The 24,668-nt window shown below is 38.6% G+C and overlaps 1 protein-coding gene and 1 pseudogene across 4 annotated transcripts in view; one reads left to right on the forward strand and one right to left on the reverse strand.

The window, feature by feature from the left end:
- Window positions 1-24,668, reverse strand: part of APAF1 (apoptotic peptidase activating factor 1) — a 91,721-nt gene that overhangs the window by 26,607 nt on the left and 40,446 nt on the right. For all 4 annotated transcript variants that reach the window (XM_046011328.1, XM_046011327.1, XM_046011329.1 and 1 more), the window contains exons 16-19: window positions 18,870-19,001; window positions 15,460-15,585; window positions 6,198-6,359; window positions 2,374-2,502 (exon numbers count right to left, since the gene is read on the reverse strand). In XM_046011328.1, the coding sequence (XP_045867284.1) occupies window positions 2,374-2,502; window positions 6,198-6,359; window positions 15,460-15,585; window positions 18,870-19,001 (549 nt within the window). The remainder of the gene's footprint in view (window positions 1-2,373; window positions 2,503-6,197; window positions 6,360-15,459; window positions 15,586-18,869; window positions 19,002-24,668) is intronic.
- LOC123945876 lies at window positions 2,526-5,039 on the forward strand (annotated as a pseudogene).

Here is a 24,668-nt window from a genome sequence, read left to right on the forward strand (position 1 = left end):
TCCAGTAATTTCACTTCTAAGAATACAGGCAAAAACAAACTAGCAAAAACACAGAATGACCTGTACAAAAGATTATTCACTGCATCTTATTTTTAATGCAAAAAAACTACAAACCCCCCAACTGACCATCAATAGGGAACTGACTGAATGAACTACATAATGGAATATTATATAACTGTAAAAACACCCAGATGATGACTAGTCACTGGGATATATTATTTACAGAAAATAAGCAAAGAACCTATATATTTCTACAGAAGAGTATGTACAGGGGCATCTGGGTGGCTCAGCCAATTAAGCATCTACCTTGGTCTCAGGTCATGATCCCAGAGTCCTGGGATCGAGTCCCGCATCAGGCTCCCTGCTTAGCAGAGAGCCTGCTTCCCCCTCTGCCTACTGCTCCCCCTCCTTGTGCTGTCTCTTGTCTCTCTCTCTCTCTGAAAAAGAAATAAAACCTTAAAAAATAAAAATAAATTTTAAAATAAGGCTCTGATTTGGAATCATGCAAACTTTTTTTTTAAATCAAAAAATAGACTGTTTTCTACTGTCATCTAATCCTCGTTTCAACTAATGGCAAAACCCTACAATAAATGAATATGCTAATTGTACATGTGCACATTTCTGTTATTCATGCTTATTATGAATTGTCAATGTCTGCCACCCTGGCTGTATTTTGTCCTGAGTTCTGCTGTAAATTACTCAAATATATTCCAGCCTAATGAAGTACCATATGTGCCTGAGTTCCTCTCATTACACTCTGAATTACAGACCTACTTTATGATTTCAGAACAAGCATGAACAAAATAAGTACTTCATCACATGCCCAGTGGTTTTCAATCAGTTAGTTCTGTGGTTATAAATTAATTGTATGAAATTTTCTTTGCCTTATCACTAGAGTCCAAGCTCCTGTGGACATACGGAGGTAAAGGCCAGAAAGGAGAGTGGTTCCTTAACTAAAAAATCTCCCTTGGAAATTCTTCCCCTTTTCCTTCTTGTTCTTCCCCATCATTTCTCAGAGCCCCCAAAAGCAGGTTCCTATTTTAAGAAAAAAGACAATGTTTCCTGGAGCTTTCTAAAAGGAGAGGGTAGGGATTTTAGAAGTGACAGAAAAGGCTGAAAGAAGAGTTGCTCCTCCACTCTTCCTTAAAATCCTGACAAAAACCCAGAAAGAGGAAATTTCCAACCACATCTACCTTGAGGATCTACAAGTAAGGTAAAAGATCTACCACATCTGAATCTTTCAAGTCAAGGACTCCACTGAAGAGAACACTGCCCACAGCACCCTATTTCTTCCCACCATTTCAAAAAGGGCTGGAGCTTATTCACACTCACTGCCCGTGCTTCCAATTGGTAGATTCTTGGCAGGGAAGTTCGTATTAGTTGCACTGTACTTGCTTCTGTACTTGGAATTAAGTAGAGATTACAGAGCATACCCACTCACTCTCATCTTTTCTGTATCTCCATGCTGATGAACTATAGTCCAGAAACTCTCCCGCAACAGCTTTGCAGTGAGGAACAGGTTGTCAAACTCACTAAAAATTGCTGAAATAAGCACAGAACACTAAGGAAGTACTTGCAGTAGTCAAGTTTCCTTTGAGAAGAGCCTGTGAACCAAGTGGATTTCTCTATTTTCTGGATAAAGTCTCATACCCACCTTCTTGCACTGTCATCACAAGGAACTTCAAATTACCTGATGGTAAGACCCATGCAAGGAATAAGTACTAATAGAGCTGGGAAAAACTAATCCATCTTTGGGGGAAAAAATCAAGAATTCACTGCTTTTTGAAAAAAACATAGCTTTCAATGGCTGAAATTCTTCCAGGACTAGTTAGATATAGACTCTGAATACAAAAATCTATCACTTAAGTACAAAATTATATATACAAACAGGCAATTTTTAAGTCATTTTACTCATTAGTGCTCACCAATGAACATTCTAGGTTAACCAATTCGAAACTGAACTTTTGTCTTATTCTTCTTAATGATCTAAGAAATCTGAACTGGACTCATCTCTCATCCTGTTTTTATAGAAGATCCTTTCTTTCATATTGTTTAATAGATGCCATGTTTCTGCCTAAGAAACCCATGTTCGTTCTGTTTCCAAAGACCTTGGCACATGATAGCCATTCAAGAAATGCTTGGTGAATGATACTGTCACTCCCTGTAATATTACCAAACAAAATCTTCAATCACTGCTAAAGTAATAAAACTGGCTATACAGTTTAATATCCTAAAACTACAGGTCATTATGCTGTGAAGAAAGTACTCTACTATTTCTCAACCATCCTCAGTAGTCAATGGTTTAAGTAGCCCATTCTTTGGCCTCCTTGTACCTCTGGAGACCCAACTTCACAGAGTAAGTGAACTACTCACCTCCACACAGCACTGGGACAAAGCCACTACTGCCAAATGATTTTGTGGGGAGAAGTCACAATACTGGATGGTGCTGTGATGGCCTGTATGGATTTCTGCCAATAAGCCACTGGTATGAATGTCAAAAAGCTGTCAACATAAAATAGGTATCTATGAAAGTAAAATACTTTTTAAAAATAAGCTATACTCAAAATGAATCTAAATTTTAAAGTCCTGAAAAAACACAACTACTAAAAACTGGCACACCTATTGACAGTCATAAATAAGATATAAATCAATATTACACATACTTTTAAAATACTGCTCATTTGAAACATGTTTCCGATAAAGAAAAAATTATCACGAATGATCTCTCAAGCAGGTCTGGGGAGAAATAAAACCTTTGTGAATAAATGAATGAACTAGCCAAATTAACATACAGAGCAGCTCTCCTGAATGCTTGTTTATTCAAAAGAGGAAAATGGATATTCATAAATGAAGATGATCAAAATAATACAGAGCAGAGGCTTGCTACAATGAAATTAGCTCAACTATTTCTATTTCTCTTCAGAGCTATCAAATTACTCCATTATGATCATTTTCCCATTTTTGAACCAAAAAAGCTATTTTTGAATAATGCAAGCTTCATTTCAACTTTTGAAAGATTTTTAAGTGTTGAATATATTCTTCTGAAGCTTCTGCCAAATGATAAAAACGTTTATACCAATATATAGTATTGTGATTTAAGACCAGGGCATTGTCCAGAGGAAAAAAAACAAAACCTTCCAGTGGGAGCCATGAAAATGTTTTGTGAATGCACAGCCCTTCAAATATGCACAGATGGTAAGCAGCACAGCATCAGGAGCCAAGAACAAAAGACAGGAAACCATACTTAAAATGCTTCCCAGGCAGGTCATTCTTAAAAATTAATGGGGGAGGGGCACGGGGGAGGCTCAGTCATCAAATGTCTGCCTTCAGCTCAGGTCATGATCCCAGGGTCTTGAGACAGAGTCCCACAAGCTCCTTGCTTAGCAGGAAGCCTGCTTCTCCCTCTGCCTGGTTTGCATGCTGTTCCCCCTACTTGTGCTCTCTCTCTGACAAATAAATAAATAAAATCTTGGGGAAAAAAGGTTATCTTTAAAAAAAAAAAGTTAAAATGGCAAATTTAAGATATATTTTACAACAAAAAAATTTTAGGGGTGCCTGAATGGCTCAGTCGTTAAGCATCTGCCTCTGGCTCAGGTCGTGATCCCAGGGTCTCGGGATCAAGCCCTGTATCAGGCTCCCTGCTCAGTGGGAAACCTGCTTCTCCTCTCCCACTCCCCTAGCTTGTGTTCCCTCTCTCGCTGTATCTCTGTCAAAATAAATAAAATCTTTTAAAAAAATTTTAATTTTCATGTCTTATAAATGCAATGATTCCTTTTCTGTTCCTACAAATTTTAACAAACTTAAGACAAAAGGAGATATTTTTAATTTTGTGCTTTATAAAGGTATAAACTCAGAAGCACCCAAGATCGAAGGCTCACAACAACTAGATCAATAACAATATAAATGGCTCCTCAGTGAGTTTTATAAAACAATATGGTATAATTCGATCTTTAAAATTGTACTATTGGATGGCCCAATAGGTTAAGCGGATGACTTGATCTCAGTTTGGGTCGTGAACTCAAGGTCGTGAGTTCAAGCCACCCAATGGGCACCACGCTCCACGATAGACATGGAGCCTACTTGAAAAAAAAATTATACACAAACACACACACACACACACACACACACACACACACACACACACACAATCTCAGGGGATTTGAGGAGCTCTCAAGAGACTTAGGCCTCTTCCTAGATCTGTGTTCTCACCGAGGAGAAGGCAAAGTTCAGTTCAAGTGCAAAGACAGTGAAGCCCCATGACAAAAAGCCAGATGAGTTTGAGTCTGACATCTCCCAGGCTCACCTTGAGCTGGAGATGAACTCAGACCTCAAAGCCCAGCTATGGGAGCTGAATATAATAGCAACCAAGGAAATTGAGTAGGTGGTGGTCAGAGAGCTATTATCATCTTTGTCCCCATTTCTTTTTTTTTTTTTTTTAAGATTTTATTTATTTATTTGACAGACAGATCACAGGAAGCAGAGAGGCAGGCAGACTCCCCGCCGAGCAGAGAGCCCGATGTGGGGCTCGATCCCAGGACCCTGGGATCATGACCCGAGCCGAAGGCAGAGGCCCTAACCCACTGAGCCACCCAGGCGCCCCTTTGTTCCCATTTCTTAACTGAAATTTTTCCAGGAAATCCAAGTCTGGCTAGTTCATGAACTGGAGAAAAAGCTGAGTGGGAAGCTCATTGTCTTTACTGCTCAGAGGAGAATTCTACCTAAGCCAACTCGAAAAAGCCATACAAAAAATAAGTAAAAGTACCCCAGGAGCCACACTTTGACAGTCATTGCATGACACAATCCTGGTGGACTCGGTTTTCCCAAGCAAAATTGTGGGCAAGAGAATCCGTGTGAAACTGGATGGCAGCTGGCCCATAAAACTTAATTTGAAGGGTAAAGCACAGCAGAACAACATGCAGCATAAGGACGAAACTTCTCTGGTGTCCATAAGAAGCTCACCGGCAAGAATGCTAACTTTGAGTTCCCAGAGTTTCAGTGGTAAACAAAAATGATTAAATAAAACACTCACAGTAAAAAAATAAATAAAATTCTAATATTTGGGGTCTGGAGAATAGGAAGAGGTTGATAAAAGGATATGAACTTTCAGTTAGAAGATGAATGAGGTCTGAGGATCTAATGTATAACATGGTGACTAAAGTTGATAATACTGTGTTGTATAAGTGACATTAAGAAAGTAGAAATTAAATGTCCTCACCAAAAAAAAAAAAAAAAAAGGTAAGCATGTGAGGTGACAGATGTGTTACTTAATTCCATGTGGGGAGAAGCCTTTCACAAAGCATACAAATATTAATTCATCATGTTGTATACTTTAAATATCCTACAATTTTGTCAACTGCACCTCAATAAAGGTGAAAATAAAACTGTAATATCTCCTATTCAAGTCTTTTAAAATTACTATTTGAATGGAATGTCACTGAGTCATAAATCAGAATACCTACCTTTCCAAATCCATGGTATAACATGTGACAAATTATTTGGCTGCTCTGAACCTCAGCTGCCTCATTATCAGCAGAGGGCTACTGCAATCTGCTGTGTCCTTTAGATAATTATATTAAAAGAAATAATATGTGAGAGTACTCTGAATATTACAAATGTAAGCTATTATTAGATTTTTTAAAAAGAAGAGCATTTTCTTGTCATTCACTATTTTTACATATTGTCCTCATTTATATCACAGAACTCTTACAATATTCTTCAGTTACCGACAAATATTTCTATCACAGTCAGCAAATCCTAATGAATTTCAGGGGTAAGAAAACACTGAAAATCACCTAAACCAATGTATTCAAAATTGTAAACAAACAAACAAAAAAAAGTGATGTGGAAAATATTCCATGTTTTCAATAAATCTGAGAAACAATGGACTAGCCAACATAAATTATTTCTGTATTACAGAATTTCTGGAGGCCTTAAGTATGTTGGTATACACTGAGTACTCTAATGGGGGAAAGCAACACATTTCCCAAGCCTATGTGACCATGGAGACCTTTCCTCACAAAGCATATTGACCACCTCCTGGAACACAGTTCTGAGAATTATGAAGTTAGGGAGCCAACCCCAAATCATACAGCTATACTTTGATTATATCAATAAACAGTGTACAATGCAAAAATCAGTTGACATTTTTATTTTCTTTAAATCAGGCTAAATTGGCTTATTAAAATACTGATACTTACAAAAATTTTATTTTTTGCTGCCACCATTATCCTAGCACCATCAGCAGACCATGAACAACATTTCACTATCACTTCCATATCCTCTTGAGGCTCCTCTGAATTTAGGAAGAACTGCTTCACATCAATGCTTTTCCTCTCGTTTGCTGATTTCACATCCCAAAGCTTCAGATTGCAAAAATTAAAAAAAAAAAATTTAAGTTTGTTTTAATCTCAAATTACACCTCTAGAATTTCACCTGGATTAAATGCAAATATTCGCTTTTTCTAATGAATTGTTTTCACTTTTGCATGACTTTAAAAATTAAGTACTCCAGTGTCATTCAGCGCCTTCCTAAGAAGAAGAAACAAACAAACAAAACTAGAACCACTGCCTGAAACGCAAAATGCAGAATGTAAAATTAAATAAAATGTTAAAAACTTCTTGCATGGTGTGGAGGAGGCTAAAGATTAGGTGTTGACAGGAAGGATGAGACTAGAAGAAAGGTGAGAGGAAGGCTCACAACTTGCCACTGCTGCCCTCTGCTGAGCCAGGCGTGAAGCGCCCATCTACTGCACACACAGCCTGGATGCCACACAGGGCCCAGTCTAAACTGAGTGACAAACATAGCAGAACATCCAGAACATCTAAGGAAGCCTCTCAAAATAGAAAACAAAGAATATGCTGAAAGGAAGCAAGACACCTTGTGTGTTTGGTGGTGCCAGACAGAGCTCTGAAACAACTGGATCCTGAGGAATGGGATACAAAAGACTCTAAACCTCCCCCACTACCAGAGCTGCCTGAATAGCACAAAAGAAAAAGGCCTTCATCTTCACTCCCCTAGGCCTTGGGCAGCATCCCAGCTTCATAAAGTGATAATGGCTGCCATACCCAGACCAACAGTTGGCCAAGAACAAGGACGGAGAGGGGAAAAAAAGGAGGAAAAAAAAAGCCGTTTCTTGGGCTTTAACTCAGCTTCCAAAGTACAGCTCCCAGGTAAAACCAGATTTGTCTGACCAAGCAAATTTCTAAATTTCTTTCAAGTTTAAAGATGCATTATATACACTAAGGAATATAGCCAATACCAAAATCTTTCCCCTTGCAACAAAATTGGATGGAGCAAGAGACATCAGATACTAAAATAGCCCTTCTTGATACTTAAAGAGAGGAAAAAAAAAAAAAAAAAAAAAAACCCGGTGTGCCTGGGTGGCTCAGTGGGTTAAAGCCTCTGCCTTCAGCTCAGGTCATGATCCCAGGGTCCTGGGATCGAGCCCTGTATCGGGCTCTCCGCTCAGTGGGAAGCCTGCTTCTCCCTCTCCCTCTGCCTGCCTCTCTGCCTAATTGTGATCTCTGTCAAATAAATAAAATAAAATCTTTTAAAAAACAACACCCTACATATGTCAGAAGCTTCAGTCACATCAACTAGGATATATGAGAAATCAAACTGTTTCTCTCTTAATATGAAAAAGAAATCACTGCCTAGACTTAAGAAAAAAAAAAAAACTAACACAACCCAATTTCATTAAATCTATCTAAACTACAATGTGCATCTGGACCTGACTTCAACTCCTATCCAATGAGTGATGAAAGTCCACATACCAAGGGACCAAGTAAATGCCAGCATTTGATTTTGAGTAAGTCACTATACTATAATCAAGGCCCACGTGCACCCTGGCCCTTGTATGTTTAAATAGCAATTTTTATTTTTTATCTTTTATTTTTTAAAAGATTTTATTTATTTATTTGACAGAGAGAGAGAGAGATTACAAGTAGGCAGAAAGGCAGGCAGAGAGAGAGAGAGAAGCAGGCTCGCCACTGAGCAGAGAGCCTGATGCGGCACTCGATCCCAGGACCCCAAGATCACGACCCGAGCTGAAGGCAGAGGCTTTAACCCACTGAGCCACCCAGGCGCCCTAAATGGCAATTTTTAAATAAAACTCACATTTTGAAATGGTTTGTCAACAGGGCCTGAAAAACACATACTGATCAACATGATACCCTACAAAATGCTTAGAAGATTACAGAGCCATTTGGGGCAGGAAATAATTTTAGAGTTCTTCATCCTCTCAGAAGGCAAAAGCTTTAGAAAACTTTGACCTTGAAATGCTGTTATCCAATATCATTTTGCAGGACCTCTGCTTACTACCTGTCACTGTAACAGCATGAACCAGCTAACAATGCTGGCTTAATAGCACAGTGGGAAAGCTGCCACAAACACAGCAGTTCTCACCAAGAGTGCAGTAATGTCTCTCCCCTGCTGCTAGTTCTCTGTGCTCTACAACCACTTTTGATACTCACACATGAAGTCAAAGTCCTGTCCCTGAAGAGTTTTAATATTGCTTTTTGTTTTGAGTTTGGAGAAGTCTTAATCTGATTTGAAAGAACACAGCAAAGTTCTATCATCTTGAACATAATAACGACTATGCTAGTCGCTTTGAGATTATATAAATAAATTAGGTACAGATAGCTCTCTCAAAGAGTTTAAAGGTCAATAAAGGAGTAAGACAAGCCCATAAGTGACTCTAATGTAAGGTACAACAAATGTATCATTTGAGAGGAAAAGATATAGCACAGTGGGAATGTTAGATACAAGCTGTGGGCTTGAGAGAACAGTTTTTGCAGAAGTGGACACCCTGAAGGTCAGTCGACTGCAGATCAACTTAGGATAGCCAGAATTTCAACACTAGAAAGCCAAAAGGAACACTCTATGGCCTAGATTCTGGGTTAAATGGTCAGCATAAGCTAAAGTACAAAAGGGGAAAGCAAAAACAATGAAAAGGGAGAACAGGCTACAGTTTGGGTGCAGTGTCAGGTGCCTGGACACATCTTGGACACGGCCCTCAACTGTTCTCAGAGCACCCTTTTACCATTTCCACAGCTTATCTATTCCCTTACCTCTCTCTCCAACTGGATTCTGAACAACTTCAGGCCAGGAATTAATTGTTGGTGTTTTGTTTTGTTTTAGTATTTAAAACCCAAATGCTTGTGGCTAGCACATAATAAGTATTCAATAATAATAAAAAAATATATTTTAAGTGAAAAGACAGATTCTTCTCATGTTTCAAGCACAGGTGAGTAGAAACAATTGTGTTACTGAAGGAAATAGGGTTCAGGTCCAAGATACAGATAGAACATACAAATTCATCTTCACACCCTCCCAAAATCCATGTAAAAGCAATAGTAAAGAGAATTTTTCTCTTCAGTAGCAGTTCTTTAGGTGTAGCTCACAAGGCAAAGGAGAAAGGAGGAAGAGATAACAACAACAAAACTGTAAATTCTAAAAAAAGCAGAAAGACAAGTAATAAGGGGACTTCTAAAAACTACATCCTGATTCCACCATGGGGAAACAGAAGAAGCAGCCCAATTCATACCATAAAACTCCTAAAAGGCTAAGGAAGTGTACCAGATACCCTCTGTTAAGGGTGGAGAATCACTATAAATCCCTTGAAATCCCCTTCCCAACTATGCAATCCAGGTTACTATATCCCTACTCTAGCTGAAGAGTTGAGGGTTTTTCTACATTCGGCATAGTTGAGAGCAGGGTCACCATTCTAAAAATAGGGAAATTAAGAGAAAGTCTATATCCCAAATGTTGAGATCTCTACCCAAACATCTTCTTGCCAAACAGACTTGTACCCTACAGGGTAGGAAACTGAAGATTTTTCTCTGAATATCCAACAAGATCAAGACAAAAGATCTAAGGAGTCTGACATTAGGAGTTTACCATCAAAAATGGCAGGGATAAACCTACAGAGAAACTCACAATTAGCAAGCTCACAATTCCCTATCAGCTTTTTGGTGCTGCACTCTTAAATATGAGCAGGATACATATCTAATACATATACAGATCTTCCTCAACTTACCATTGGATTACATCCCAATAAACCCATCAGAAGTTGCAAATGCATTTAATAACATAACCTATTGAACATCATAGCTCAGCCTTGCCTACCTTAAATGTGCACAGAACACTTACATTAGCCCACAGCTTGGCAAGATCTAACAAAGCCTATTTTATAATAGTGTTGAATACCTCGTGTAATTTGTTAAATACTGTACAAAAAGCGAAAAACAGAATGGTACTATAGATACAGGACAGGCTGCGTGTGTATTGGTTGTTCACCCTCTTGTTTGCACAGCTGACTGCGAGCTATAGCTCGCTACCACGGCCCAGCATCACAAGCGAGAATCACGCTATATTTCAATACCCAGGGGAAAGATTAAAATTCAAAATTTGAATACAGTTTCTACTGAATGTGCATCACTTTTGCATCAACACAAACTTGAAAAAGCCTAAGTCAAACCGTTATAAGTCAGAAACCATCTGTAGGTATACCAAGATCTGATAGCTAAGCTAGATCTCTAAAATGCAGACAGAAACCAAAACCAATAGAGGAAACAGCAACTATATATGAATACAAATTTTTTAAAACAAACTATTTTTTTAAAGATTTTATTTATTTGAGAAAAACCGACAGCGAAAGAGGGAACACAAGAAAGGGGAGTGGCAGTGAGAGAAGCAGGCCTCCCGCCGAGGAGGGAGCCCGTTGCGGGGCTCGATCCCAGGACCCTGGGATCACAACCTGAGCCAAAGGCATATGCTTAATGACTGAGCCACCCAGGCACCCCTATTAACACTCACAAAAAGATAAAAGATAATGCATCCATGAATAAAAGTAGGAAAAAATGAGAAAAACTGATCATAAGAATGTGTACTTAAAAACATGAAAACAGAAATTAAAAATCCAACAGAAGGATTAGAAAGTAAAGCTAGAAAATAAGGCTAAAGAAATCTTCCAGAAAGGAGGGCAAAAAGAGAAGAGAAAAAACAAAGGTAGAGGAAGAAAGAAAAAGTAGAGAAGAACAAATCAAAAAATTAAAGGAAGCCTATAGAACTGAAGTATTTGAATTTTCAAATTGAAAGAAGCCACAAATGGGCACCTGGGTGGCTCAGTCAGTTCAATGTTTCACTCTTGGTTTGGGCTCAGGTCATGATGTTGCAGTTGTGAGACCAATCCTCAAGTTGGGCTCTGTGCTCAGTGCAGAGTCAGCTTCAGATTCTCTCTCCCTCTCACTCACTCTCCCTCAAATAAATAAATAAAAGCTTTAAGAAAGAAAAAAAGAAAAAGAGAGAGGAGAGAAAGAAGGAAAGAAGGCAGGCAGGCAAACAAGCAAGCAAGCAGACACCAAATGCCAACCACAATAAATGAACACAAACCCACACGAAGGCATATTATCACAAAATTTTAAAAAGAAAAAATACTGGGGATAAGAAGAAGATCTTAAAAGTTTCCGACAAAAAACAGATCACATATGAATCAGAATGGCTTCAAACTTTTCAAGAGGAACTTTAGAAGACAGACAACAAGGGCACAATGTCCCCAAAATTCCTAGGAAAAATTATTGACAACCCAGAAATCTATATGCAGTCAAAAACACCAATTAAATATGAAGTTTTAGACAGATAAGGTCTCAAAAATTTACCTCTCAAAGATTCTTTCTTAGGAAGCTAGAGGAGATTCTCCACCAATGGGAGAAAAAAACAAGAAAGAAGATAAAAAAATCTAAGAAACAGAGTTTTAAGTCAAGAGAAAAGCAAAAGAACCACCAGGATAATAAAGGAAGCTGTCCAACTGGACAATGGAAGTAGTTTCATCAATCAGAATAGAACAACAGAACACCCCAAGAAAGTTATTTCCAAGAAAAGAAAATTTATCAAACATCTGATAAGTACAAATAACTTAAGAAGCAATTTAGACAAGGGATAGTTTAAAGATGAATTAGTGATGAGCACTTTAAAAAAAATAAGTATAATGTATTAAAAAACAAAATTACAGTGTTAATGCACAACACATTTAATTCCAAGGAAAACAAGCAGCTAGTATGAGAAAGGAAAAAAACTCGTACTACATGACTCAACTGTGACCAGTTACAATGATGTAAATCCTGGACACTGATCTAATCAAACTCATAAAACATACAGGAACCATAAAGGGGGTCAAGTTTGGGAAGAAAATACAGCTCAGTGTGGAGCACTGTGAGTCTGAGGCACAGTATTATTATCTGAGTGACAACAACTAGCAGGAGGTTAGAGATGCAGGACCCAAGCACACAAGAGAAATGAGGGCTGGAAGTAACACAGCTGAAAGTCACTCACAGAAGAGATGAACTTCACAGAAGAGATGAGAGTTCAAGCCATGGGACTGATGAACTGGGATGGGAGAAAGGTAACAAAACTGGTATTTAAGTGAGGTATTTAAGAGGTGCTTGAGGAACAGCTATTTTTTAGTGGGCAGGTAAAAAAGATTAAGAAGGGGTTAGAGAGAGAAAAGGAAAAAGTAAAAAACACTGATGTCAGGTGAGAGTTTCAGAAAGGAAATATAGGTGGTTGATGGGGGAAGAAGTGCTGAATACTGGGGTGCCTGGGTGGCTCAGTGGGTTAAAGCCTCTGCCTTCAACTCAGGTCATGATCCCAGCCAGGGTCCTGGGATTGAGCCCCACATTAGACTCTCTGCTCAGCAGGGAGCCTGCTTCTTCCTCTCTCTCTGCCTGCCTCTCTGCCTACTTGTGATCTCTGTCAAATAAATAAATAAAATCTTTAAATTTTATTTTATGTTAATGTATAACAAGTTATGTAATATGGAGTGAATAGTCAGGAAATGGAGGCTAGTACAGGTGGCTTAGGAAGTCTAACAATAAAGGGGAAAACAGAATGACTATTTCGGAGGAAAACAAAATCCATGGAGAATCAAAGGTTTTCCACTTTTTGGTTTTGGAAAGGTCCAAGAACATGTGTTGGCTGAGGGAAAGGAACCCAAAGAGAAGAAAAGCTAAAGATACAGAAAGAAAGAAAAAATAGTGAAGCAAAGCATGCAGGGGAGAAGAAAAAAAGGAACAGTAGGCCTAAGTAGAGAACTTTCTGGGAACTGATATGAGAAAAAAGAAAGGGAGCTGGGAATTTTATGGCCACTTTTGAGGAGATTTAAGGAGGAGAATTCTTTTTTTAAATATTTTATTTATTTGAGAGACAGAGAGAGATTGTGAGAAAGAGTGGGAGAAGGGGCAGAGGGAGAAGCAGACTCCCTGTGGAGCAGGGAGCCTGACATAGGACTTGATCCCAGAACACTGGGATCATGACCTGACCCAAACACAGAGGCCTAACCAACTGAGCCACCCAGGCCCCCTGAAGGAAAACTTTAATGGGTGGTGTCACCCTTCTGAATAGGTAGGTATGAAGTAAGGTAATCTCTAGAGAGTGAAAGGGATGCAGTGACAAGACTGGGGGTTTAAGAACAACAGCAAAAGTCTGGAATTGGAAGTATGATGAATACAGCAACAAATCAATTAGGAATGAACAGAGCATAACTTGGCAGCAAAGAAGGCCAGTTGAGCTACACACCTTAAATTTATGAAATGGATAGTCTGGTTTCACAAATGTCTTTAACGCTAAGCAACTTAATAATAATGGAATAATGCTAAGGAAAATGGAATCTTCCCAGAACTTAGAATTAGCAACAGTGATAAGATGGAAAAACCTGATGTGAGATATAAAATGTCTTCTTCTGAAGTCATTCACTTAATAGAAAACAAGAAATAATAGGATTATATAACTGGAAGATTTTCTCAGAAAAGAGTTGTTTTAACCTGTCCAACGGTACTCTGAAAAGCCTCTTCTGATATAGATTGTCCTAAAGGAAGGGACAGGTATTTGGTATTTGCAGATAACATGTCATAGAAGTCAGAATCTATTTACCTGAATATTCTACCTAAGAATGCTCCCAACATCTACTAACAGCTAGAAAATTCCTTAAGGTAGAATTCTACCCAGAAAGGGTTCCTCGATGCCCTGAAGTAATTTATACAAAACCGAGTTATCTTCAGTGGGTAAAAAGAGATCAAAGATTCAACCAGAGGATATGCACCAACAGATTTCACCTTCCTGTAACTGAGGAGTTACCGATAACATTAACAAATCTCTTCTCTAGTGATTCTAACAAACAAAATAGTGCCCGGGAGAGTTCAAGTATTTCCCTGGAAAAAATATATGTCAAGAAATTTTATTGACTGCATGTTTTGAGTATAATTCTGTAGTATGAACTTGAGAGTACAAGAAGCTATGATGTCTCTGCAGATCATAAATCTATATTCAGTCTCATCAAAGAAAAGAAGATACATGAAAATGAATGAATTGAACAGCACAACACATTTACAAGTGGAAACAAGAAGATATATATATATACATATATAGAGAGAAGGATGGATGTACTCAGAACCAGAGAGACAGATGTGGTAAGAGAACACTTTCTGAAGAAGGCTTTGCATAAAGGTTTGAGGGGCATTAAAAAATATAGGCAAGCGAACTGGAGGCATAAATCCTAATAAGACTAATGAAATATATATAGGAACAGTAGCTCACATAAGCTACCAAATTATCCCGCCCAGAACAATTAGTGTTAAGGGAACTAGAAGAAACAAACCGGACAGGAACAGAGGTAGCAGAATGATGGAAGGTAAAGTGCCTGATGAGCCTGGGTTTATCACAATTTATAATGTAGCACTTTTGTGTCCCAGCTGAAAGTGGCAAGGTGAAAATAGAAGTAGAAAGTTATTCTAGCAGTTCTGTACCAAGATTAGGAGAGATGGGGAACACATCTTAGAAAGCTGCTATCAAACATAAGGAGATAACAGCGTGAACCACAGTAATACTATAGAATACGAGTGGAAAAGGTAGACTGAAAGACGAGGTCAAAGATAGATTAGAATTAAGACCAAAGAAAGAAAGGAAAATCAATGTAGAGGAGACTAGAATGATGGTAGAGACAGGAATGATTTTAAAAAGTGGGATTAGGATCTTAGAGAATTTAAAGAATTTAGTTATCTTAGACTATAAATTTCAAGAGGCTGAATATACTTTTTTCCCTAGTTCTGACTTTTTCCTGCACAGGACTTCTTGAGAACAGGAAAATATAAAATAAATGGCAGAATAAAGAATAAATAAAAGTAGGGCCTTTACAAAGTTGACCCCACAGATCTCAAAATTTTATGAAGTTATAAAGACATGCTTAAAAATGAAGAATTCAAAATATATTTACTTTAAAGCATAAGGCGGAAAACCATTAGTAAACAATCATTATAACAAGCAATTACAGTTATATTAAATGTGCTCCTGGAAGTTGGGGGGAGAAAAGCTCTTCCTGTAGGAATGAGAAAAAGAGACACCTATTTCTATAACCAAATCATAAAACCACAAAACTACAACTGATTTTAATAAAAAACAAAAGCGTACCTTTAATGTTCCATCCGCTGAACAACTAGCCAAAAGCTTATCATCTGGTGAAAATCTGCAGTGATTGACTGAATTTGTGTGGCCAAACATGGTATTTCGGCATTCTTTTTGATTCAAATCCCAGAGCTATTTGATAAAGATAAAAAGATAACTAAAAAACTAGCACTGAATAAGGTAAAGCTAGAAATCTCATAACATTCATCCTTCCCTCCCATTTAAGCTTTTTCAGTAACAGAAAAATGTTCAATTCATAGTAATGCAAAAGTGTTTCAAATGCAAACACAAAAGTGAACTTGTGATTACCAAGTAATGGGGCAGCCCTTAGATCAGCACCTAAATCTACTAAGGGACCAAAAGCTTACCTAGGCTTTTAGTCTAAGAACTAAGTAACTAAATAATTACTGCTTATTTTAATCTAACAAAGTAGTTGGATTATTATTTTATTCAGCTCTCTAATAAGTAATATGTAAAATAAAATGCTCCCAAATTTTTTTTAGATGCTAGGTTACCCAAACGGTCTTTTTAAGATTTTCCAATGCAAATCTTGAGTCTACTTACTAGGCTAAAATCCATTAATGCTTTAAAAAATGACTTGAAAAATACAAAGATAACAAAGATAGATATAAATACATTTGACAGGAAATTGAAGAGGCTTGAAGAGCAAGTTAACTAAATAAACTTAAAAAAAAAAAAACAATGGGGGAAAGTGAACATGGACCAGAGAGATCACAAAACTATTACTTATTATGTTAGGTGTGATAATGGCATGGTGCCTCATATCATGCCAAGACCTCAGATATCCACGCTGAAGTATTTTGGGTGCAGTGTCATGATAACTGCGATCTGCTATAACATGCTACAGCTAAAAAAAAAAAGGAGGGGAAGAATAAAATAAGATTGGCAAAATATTAATAATAGTAAGAGCTAGACAATGGATACCACAAGGGTTTATTATTGTACTCTCTCCTTTTGCGTGTGTTTGAAAAGTGAGTGAAATATAAATAAAAAGGGCTATAGTCCTCTCAGGGGATTTATGCTAACTATATTAAACACAGAAGAAGAAATCATCCAACCCCAAAATTAATATTGACAAAAACCCTTTAGAAATGACCAGTGAGATAAGTCCTATTCTTCATATCCATCTTCATCCTAGACTTCTTTATCCTAGTCCTAGATAAATCCTATTTTTCAGGCCAGTCACATAGGGGTAGCTTCAGATTTACATATTTTCATTGCCTTCTCTCAGTTCAAGAGTCACAAGAAGTGAATTCTAATTGTCCACATGGTAATACAGGTGTGGTATAGCAGATCTTAAAGTAAAACTTGTACTTAATTAAAATTTTTTACTAACCAATAGAATCCATAGATCTCTCTTTGTTCTCACATCCTAGAGCTTTTTGTCTATAATTAAAATGAGGAAAAATAAACTTCTTCACCCTAAAAATATTCAAAAGAAACACCAAGGGGCACCTGGGTGCCTCAGTGGGTTAAGCCTCTGCCTTCGGCTCAGGTCATGATCCCAGGGTCCTGGGATCCAGCCCCGCATCAGGCTCTCCACTCAGCAGCGGGGGAGCCTGCTTCCTCCTCTCTCTGCCTCTGCCTGTCTCTCTGCCCACTTGTGATCTCTGTCTGTCAAATAGTGCTTACATTTAAAAATTAAAAAAAGAAACACCAAAAATTAATCATAAATAATATAGAAGCTGTAGTTTTTTAGAGGTTGATTTATTCAATAAGGTAAAGCATATCTGAGTAAAAATGAGCTATGATTATAAGATTACATTGGTCTGTTATTTTAATCCAATCCAGAGTTTTCAAATTGTGCTATGCAGGCCCCTAGGGATTCCAGAAACATGTCTGAAAGGGACCACTGGGGGGAAATAAGAGAGGCAACAAGAGAGTAGAAAAGCAACCTCAGGGTGCCTGGGTGGCTCAGTTGGTTAAGCAACTGCCTTCAGCTCAGGTCACAATCCCAAGGTCCTGGGATGGAGTCCCACATCAGGCTCCCAGCTCCACAGGAGTCTGCTTCTCCTTCTGACCTTCTCACTTCTCATGCTCTCTCTCATTGTCTCTCTCTCAAATGAGTAAATAAAATCTTAAAAACCAAAAGAAAAAGAAAAGCAAGCTCAGGGGCGCCTGGGTGGATAAGTCAGCTAAGTGTCTGACATCTACTCAGGTCACGACCTCACGGTCCTGGGACAGAACCCCGCATCGGGCTCCTTGCTCACTGACTGAGTCTGCTTCTCCCGCTCCCTCTGTCCACCCCCACCCCCTGCTCATGTGCACACAGCCATTTCTCTCTTTCCAGTAAATAAAGTCTTTAAAAAACAAAAAATGCAAGACCGCACCCCACTTCAACCAGGGCAATGGGCTTTATCTCTTATACACTGAGCTTCTATGTAAGTTTTCTTTTGATGGGAGAAAAAAAAAAGAGTTTTCGCTTCCTGAATTGCATGAAGGGGAAAGCTGGGACAATTTTCAATATTTTCTAAAATTTTTTAAAATGATGTATTTAAATGTCAAACACAGAGTCTATGAGGTTTTTCAAACTGAAATGGTTTGCCCAACGCTCCCAAAAATATAATGTCCCTTTGCAAAGATAGTGCAACATTAAAAAAGGGCAGAAACCAAACCAAAAACAATCTAAAGTTAGTGAGTCTTTCTGGAACCCCAGAAAATTTAATCTAGCTATCTTTAATATTCCACTGCAGAGAAAAAAAGATAAAATCTTTTATAATTTGTAACTATAAAACAATATCAAACATATATGAAATATTTTTGGTTTTAGTTTTATTTTTTTCCTATCAGCATCTTTGTTCCTTTTTCCTAATAACAGAACTTCTGAATCAAGCCCCACTTACAAGTAGAGCTTACCTCACCTCATTTGTCCCATTTCTACATAGCTAAACTTATAATCTTTGACCAATTCAAGAATTCCATCCTACTGGCCCACGAGGGTTATTTAACAATGAGAATATAAGCCAAACCAGGTCAAATAGTCTTCTTTAAAAATTAAATCTATGGGACCCGGGAAAAAGTACGTTTCTCTTCCTCTGTGACTATAAGCTGTAAGACCCATGTAAGCCAGTAACTGAGAATAGCCGCCGTATTTCCTGCCACACAGAAAGAACATGCCTGAACCAACAAGAGAGAAACAGAGTCAAAGGTGGAGAGGGGATTAGACTCCAAGATTGTAATTTGAGCATCTGGAATCAGTTATTCCTAAAGCCATGCTTCCTGTAGACTTTTCAGTTACATGAACCATTAATTTCTTTTTCTTTTTGGCTTAAGCTAGTATGAAAGTTCCTATCACTACAACCAAAGGAGCCCTGACTAATAAAAGAGAAAATCGAAAAAAATGTTCTGATCCACCTATCAAATTTGTCTATGTAGTTCTCATTATCCATACTTACTTTAAGGAAGCAGTCACTTGATGCGGTGGCTAAGAGAAGGTATTGACTGTTGTTGGCAAAATGGCAGCAGTTGACTTGCTCTGAGTGCTCATCATAGATATGTACTAGTTCCCCCGTCATAGAATTCCAGATCTAAAGAGAAAGAGAAAATAAAATTTACAACTCCCCCTTACTTTCAAAGGAAGAACAGAACAGCAAACAAATGTGAGCTGTTTTGTGGCTGATCTCCCCAGTTGGACATGAGGCTAATGAATACCCCCCTTCTCTAAAATATGCCTGTATTTTTCCAGGATGTTTTTTAAAAAATTACTTGCAAGTCTACACATATGTCTTTCTATAGATAATTAGAATCCCATAAAAAATTACATTCTTCATGGGCAGGACTGCACGTGGTCACATGAACGACAGTAGATAGAGAAGTACTATACAAGGGATGGAATAATAGACTTTAGATCAGAAGGATTAAGTCCAAGACCTGACTCTACCATTTATAAATCGTGTGTCCATCATCAAGTCCTTACTTTATCTGCTTCACACTTCCCTCCTCGGTAAAAGGAGGACACTTACACCTGTCCTACACAATTCAAGGTACCAACTGAAATAAAGGACAAGCTAAGTTTGCTGCTGATTTCGAGGTATCAATAAAAAGTAAAGGCAGAGGGATCAATGAAAAAACTTAAGGCTTTAGATTCTGAGGGAAACCTAGCTTTGAACCCTGGCTCTATTAGTTATCTGTTAATGTGAGCTTGGGCAAATGATTTCATCTCTGAACCTATTTTCTTATCTGCAAAATGAGATCAATTTATTCTTAGTCTGCAAGTTGTAATGAGAAATTGATAATGTAATATAACGAAAGGTGTAGTATAAAGCCTCACAGTGTTAAATTCCCAAGCAGAAGTAATCATCATTCTAGTCACTACGTAAGACAATAAAGCAGTGTGTTCGGAAAGAAATAAATTACCTAGTCTTCACTGGGCTCTGAAATTTTTAGAGGTATTAATGTCCCTCCCATAGCATTTTCTTTCTTTCTTTCTTTTTTTAAATTTTTAATAACCTCTATGCCCATTATGAGGCTCAAACTCATGACACCAAGAAGAAGGGCCAAATGTTCCACCACCTGAGCCAGCCAGGTGCCCCACATTTTTCTGTCTTGTCGAAGTACTCACAAGAGGTCCAAAAAGTTTAAGTTCTTTAACAGACATTTGTGCCTCTTGTTTTTTACTTTAAGTACTCAGAAAACAGAACTCAGTGTTATCTCCTTTTATGCCACATAGCTCTGACTTTGGAAGTATGCAAGACTGACCAACTCCCAAGTGTGACTCAGTAGTGGCTAGAGAGTTAATTAACTGGTTGGTTGTAAAGCCACCTAGAGAATCCGGTCTATCAAGAAGTAATTTTGGGGGGCGCCTGGGTAGCTCAGTTGGGTTAGGAGGCTGCCTTCGGCTCAGGTCATGATCCCAAGGTCCTGGGATTGAGCCCCGCATCAGGCTCCCTGCTCAGCAGACAGCCTGCTTCTCCCTCTCCCTCTGACTGCCATTCTGCCTACTTGTGCTCTCTGTGAAATAAATAAATAAAATCTTAAAAAAAAAAAAAAGTAGATTTTTCCAAGGTCCTAATTTGTCTGGACACTCCAAGTGGGTGTAGACCCCAGGAAAACTTCCCAGCCAATTTTCTTGCTCCCAGGTCCAAGCCCCACCCCATCCAGCCAGTTTCAACAGTCTGCCCTTCCTTCCTCCCTCCCTCCCTTTCTTTCTACCTCTCTTTCTTTCTCCCTTTCTTCCCCTCTCCCTCTCCTCTTTATTTATTTATCTACCTATCTAAATTATTTTCAGTACTCCCACCAAGTCAGGATCCACCTTTTTTTTTTAAAGATTTTATTAATTTGACACAGAGAGAGACAGCAAGAGAGGGAACATGGCAGGGGGAGTGGGAAAGGGAGAAGCAGGCTTCCCTCAGAGCAGGAAGCCCGATGTGGGGATCACTGGGGGATCCCCCGATCACTGGGGGACCTGAGCTAAAAGCTCACCTCTTTTTAAAAAGCCCGAGGCAAGGGGTACTTGAGTGGGTCAGTCAGTTGGGCATCTGACTCTTGATTTGGTTCAGGTTATGATCTCAGGGTCATGAGACTGATGCCCAAGACAGGCTCCACACTAGGTGTGAAGTCTGCTTGGGATTCTCTCTCTCCCTTCCCCCTCCTTCCCCACTCTCATGTGCATAGGCTCTCTAAAAAATAAAAAATAAATTAAAAATTTTTTTAAAACCTGATGTGAGGTGCTTGGGGTGCCTGAGTAACTCAGTTGGTTAGGCATCTGACTCTTGATTTCAGCTCAGGATTGTGAACTGAACCCAGCATCAGGATCCACACAGTGTGAAGCCTGCTTAAGATTCTCTCTTTTCCGGGACACCGGGTGGCTCAGTTCGTTAAGCGGCTGCCTTTGGCTCAGGTCATGATCCCAGCATCCTGGGATCAAGTCCCACATCGGGCTCCTTGCTCGGCAGGGAGACTGCTTCTCCCTCTGCCTCTGCCTACTACTCTGTCTGCTTGTGCTCACTCTCGCTCCTCTCTCTCTCTGACAAATAAATAAGTAAAATTTTTAAGAGAAGAGCATGCAGCCAAGAATACTTTATCCAGCAAGACTGACATTCAAAATGGATGGAGAGATAAAGAGTTTCCAAGACCGGCAAGGCTTAAAAGACTATGCAACCACCAAGCCGACACTGCAGGAAATATTAAGGGGGGTTCTATAAAAGAGAAAAAATCCTAAAAATATCATTGAACAGAAATATAGAGACAATCTACAAGAAAGACTTCAAAAGTAACACGATGTCAATAAAAACATATCTATCAATAATCACTCTCAATGTGAATGGCCTAAATGCGCCCATAAAACAACACAGGGTTGCAGATTGGATAAAACGACAGGACCCATCCATATGTTATCTACAAGAGACCCATTCTGAACCTAAAGATACACCCAGACTTAAAGTGAAGGGATGGAGATGCATCATTCGTGCCAATGGGCCTCAAAAGAAGGCCAGGGTAGCGATTCTCATATCAGATAAATTAGATTTTAAACTAAAGACTGTAGTCGGAGATACAGAAGGACTCTACATAATTCTTTTTTTTTTTTATTCATTTATTTGACAGAAATCACAAGTAGGCAGAGAGGCAGGCAGAGAGAAAGGGGGGAAGCAGGCTCCCTGCTGAGCAGAGAGCCCGATACGGGGCTCGATCCCAGGTCCCTGAGATCATGACCTGAGCTGAAGGCAGAGGCTTAACCCCTGAGCCACCCAGGCGCCCCGACTCTACATAATTCTTAAAGGGACTATCCACCAAGATGATCTAACAATTTTAAATATCTATGCCCCCAATATGGGAGCAGCCAATTACATAAGAAAATTATTAATCAAGATAAAGAGTCATATTGATATGAATACATTAATAGTAGGAGATCTTAACATGCCTCTCTTGGTAATAGATCATCGAAGCAGAAAATCAATAAAGAAACAAGAGCATTGAATGACACATTGGACCAGATGGACCTCATAGATATATACAGAACATTCCACCCTAAAACAATAGAATACTCATTCTTCTCAAGTGCACATGGAACCTTCTCCAGAATAGACCACGTACTGGGTCACAAATCAGGATTAAACCAATTCCAAAAGACTGACATTATTCCCTGCATATTCTCAGATCACAATGCTTTGAAACTGGAGCTCAATCACAAGGAAAAATTTGGAAGGAATTCAAACACCTGGAAGCTAAAGACCACCTTGCTTAAGAATTCTTGGATCAACCAGGAGATCAAAGAAGAACTTAAACAATTCATGGAAACCAACAAGAATGAAGACACTTCGGTCCAAAACCTAAGGGATACAGCAAAGGCGGTCCTAAGGGGGAAATACATAGCCATCCAGGCCTCCCTCAAAAAAATTGAAAAATCCAGAATACACTAGCTGTCTCTACACCTTAAAGAACTGGAGAACCAACAATAAATCAAACCAACTCCACACATAAAAAGGGAAATAATCACGATTAGAGCAGAGATCAATGAGGTAGAAACCAGAGATACAGTAGAACATATCAATGAAACTAGAAGCTGGTTTTTTGAAAGAATCAATAAGATCGATAAACCATTAGCCACACTAATCCAAAAGAAAAGAGAGAAAGCCCCAATTAATAAAATTATGAATGAAAAGGGAGAGATCACAACTAACACCAAGGAAGTAGAAACAATCATCAGAAGTTATTATCAACAGTTATATGCCAATAAGCTAAGCAACCTAGATGAAATGGATGCATTCCTGGAAACCTATAAACTCCCAAAATTGAACCAGGAAGAAACTGACAACATGAATAGACCGATATCCAGTAACGAGATTGAAGCAATGATCAAAAAACCTCCCAAAAAACAAGAGCCCAGGACCTGACGGATTCCCTGGGGAATTCTATCAAACTTTCAAAGAAGAAATAACACCTATTCTTCTGAAGCTGTTTCAAAAACTTGAAGCAGAAGGAAAACTTCCAGACTCTTTTTATGAAGCCAGCATTACCCTGATCCCCAAACCAGGCAAAGACCCTACCAAAAAGGAGAATTTCAGACCAATATCACTGATGAATATGGAGGCTAAGATTCTCAACAAGATCCTAGCAAACAGGATCCAGCAGCACATTAAAAAGATTATCCACCATGACCAGGTGGGATTCATCCCTGGGTTACAAGGATGGTTCAACATTTGCAAATCAATCAATGTGATAGAACAAATCAATAAGAGAAGAGAGAAGAACCACATGGTCCTCTCAATTGATGCAGAAAAAGCATTTGACAAAATCCAGCATCCATTCCTGATTAAAATGCTTCAAAGCATAGGGATAGAGGGAACATTCCTGAACTTCATAAAATCTACCTATGAAAGACCCACAGCAAATATTATCCTCAATGGGAAAAAGCTTGCAGCCTTCCCGCTGAGATCAGGAATACGACAAGGATGCCCACTCTCACCACTCTTGTTCAACATAGTATTAGAAGTCCTAGCAACAGCAATCAGACAACAGAGAGAAATAAAAGGTATCCAAATTGGCAAGGAAGAAGTCAAACTCTCTCTCTTCGCAGATGACATGATTCTTTATATGGAAAACCCCAAAGACTCCAACCCCAAACTACTAGAACTCATACAGCAATTCAGTAACGTGGCAGGATACAAAGTCAATGTACAGAAATCAGTGGCTTTCTTAAACACTAACAATGAAAATACAGAAAGGGAAATCAGAGAATCAATTCCATTTACTATAGCACCAAGAACCATAAGATACCTGGGAATAAACCTAACCAAAGAGGTAAAGGATCTGTACTCGAGGAACTACAGAACACTCATGAAAGAAACTGAAGAAGACACAAAAAGATGGAAGACCGTTCCATGCTCTTGGATCAGAAGAACAAACATTGTTAAAATGTCTATATTGCCTAGAGCAATCTATACTTTTAATGCCATTCTGATCAAAATTCCACCGGTATTTTTCAAAGAGCTGGAGCAAATAATCATAAAATTTGTATGGAATCAGAAGAGACCCCGAGTTGCTAAGGAAATGTTGAAAAACAAAAATAAAACTGGCGGCATCACATTACCTGATTTCAAGCTTTACTACAAAGCTGTGATCACCAAGACAGTATGGTACTGGCATAAAAACAGACACATAGACCAGTGGAACAGAGTAGAGAGCCCAGATATGGACCCTTAACTCTATAGTCAAATAATCTTTGACAAAACAGAAAAAAATATACAGTGGAAAAA

Source organism: Meles meles, chromosome 7 (genome assembly GCF_922984935.1).
Source record: "Meles meles chromosome 7, mMelMel3.1 paternal haplotype, whole genome shotgun sequence".
Classification (NCBI taxonomy): Eukaryota; Metazoa; Chordata; class Mammalia; order Carnivora; family Mustelidae; genus Meles; species Meles meles.